General features: G+C 29.9%; 1 protein-coding gene across 1 annotated transcript; it reads left to right on the top strand.

Annotated features, from left to right (window-relative positions):
• Positions 1-5: 5 nt before the first annotated feature.
• Positions 6-1,084, top strand: LOC108729152 (uncharacterized; the record flags this gene model as incomplete). The annotated part of the gene is made up of 3 exons (XM_018458128.1): positions 6-232; positions 754-864; positions 1,030-1,084. Coding segments are annotated over 3 exons (393 nt in total), but the record flags the coding sequence as incomplete, so codon positions are not given.
• Between the last annotated feature and the right edge of the window lie 745 nt (positions 1,085-1,829).

Here is a 1,829-nt window from a genome sequence, read left to right as displayed (position 1 = left end):
GTAATGAAAAATTTAGTATACATATAACCTACTTATGTACTTTACATAAGCACTTGGTAGAGGCACATCCAGACAAATTAACAGAAGGAGAGAAGAATAAAGTGAAATTCAATTGGACTTGGGACTATTATATAGCAAAAAGCAATAGAGAAGCAACATGTAGACTATGTAAAGTAACAGTTAGATACACTTATGTATCTGATTTAAAATATCATTTAAAAACGAATCACGAGTAAGTGCCTCATATACACCTCATGTATACTAAAAAATTTATAAACGTACTTAAAATTGTAAAATTGATTACAACAAAATAATCAATATTTGCTATAGAAAATGTAATCCATACAAGAATATCCATTCGTTTAAAAATTTTTCAAACATGTTTGTCGGCAAATATAATATAAAACATATCTGTTCGTACTATACATACATAAATATTTTGTAGTCTTATTATATACAAAGTGCATTCCGGAATTTGAATTTACTTTCACCATGTATAAAAAGAGCTAGTAATATTTGATCACTATAATTTTTACCGAGGAATGGACAGATTTATAAAATATTTGAATTTACTTGATTGTTACGATCCTGACCGCTTTTAATTGTTCCAGTAATACGAGAAGTCTGAATAAAAAGTGATAATTTTTCAAATCTTCCACATAATAGAATATTGTGCATAATTGGAAATAATATTTTTACACCATTTTTATCCTCGCTTGTTTGAAAACTTCTTGTACATACATATAAATGTAGGATTTCAGGTCCAACTTCAGATAAAGTAATAGGTAACGAAAACAATTCAGATGATGGCATGGATGCAAACAAAGATGTAGAAGGTGCAGAGGGAACAGAAGCAATTAACGAGTAATTATAATCTCTTGCGTTGACTATAATACATTTAAATGGATCTTACGAATTCAACCTGGAATTTTTATGGAAATATAATCTATCTATATTATATAAAACATTTATTTATTCTTTCGTTAATTACCTTTATAATAAGTAGCTGATCAGAAATTATTTTCTCAGGGGAACACCATACAATTTGATTCCAATACGTCGCGTGAACATTACACAAAGTTGACATGTAACAAAGCAATATGCAATCATTGTAATGGGGAATTTAATATAAATGTACGACGCATAGATACTTTTCATAAGCACTTGGTGGAGGCACATGCAGACAAATTAACAGAAAAAGAGAAGAATGAAGTGAAATTCCATTGGACTTGGGACTATTTTATCTTAAAAGACTGTACAAAGGCAATATGCACAATATGTAACGTAACAACTGGGGGGAAACATGTAAGTAGTTTAAAAAGCCACTTAAGAAGAAATCATAAGTAAGTATACTCCATGTATATAATATAATTATGAAGCGTACTTAGAATATAAAATTTATTGTAATAAAATGATGTATATTAGCTAAATATGTGTATCACAGATAATGGTAAATACTGATTGAAAGGTTTATTGAATAGGTTTTTTCGTATTTTGTGCGTTTATTCAAATATGATTTAAAAATGCATTTATTCGTATACATAGGGATAAATGTTGATAATATATAACGGAAGCAGCTTGCCATTGACCTTGACATATGTTGTCATGACCCTGAGAAACCTCCAACAAGTTTGAGCCGTAGCTCGTCCTTCATTAAAAAGTTATTAACAAAAAATTTCACAACTATATAACACCCCTGATAGCAAAATGTTAGAAATTTGCGCACAAATTGGCAGCAACCTCGATCAAAGTTTTATTACAAAACCATAGCCATCTGTGCCCGCATATGGCTATGGACATGTCAACAAAGTCTGTTGACATGTTTTGAC

Source organism: Mycetomoellerius zeteki, unplaced genomic scaffold (genome assembly GCF_001594055.1).
Source record: "Mycetomoellerius zeteki isolate Tzet28-1 unplaced genomic scaffold, Tzet1.0 scaffold700, whole genome shotgun sequence".
NCBI classification, from domain to species: Eukaryota; Metazoa; Arthropoda; class Insecta; order Hymenoptera; family Formicidae; genus Mycetomoellerius; species Mycetomoellerius zeteki.
Note: the sequence above shows the minus strand (reverse complement) of the source record. Positions and strands in the feature narration are given on the sequence as shown.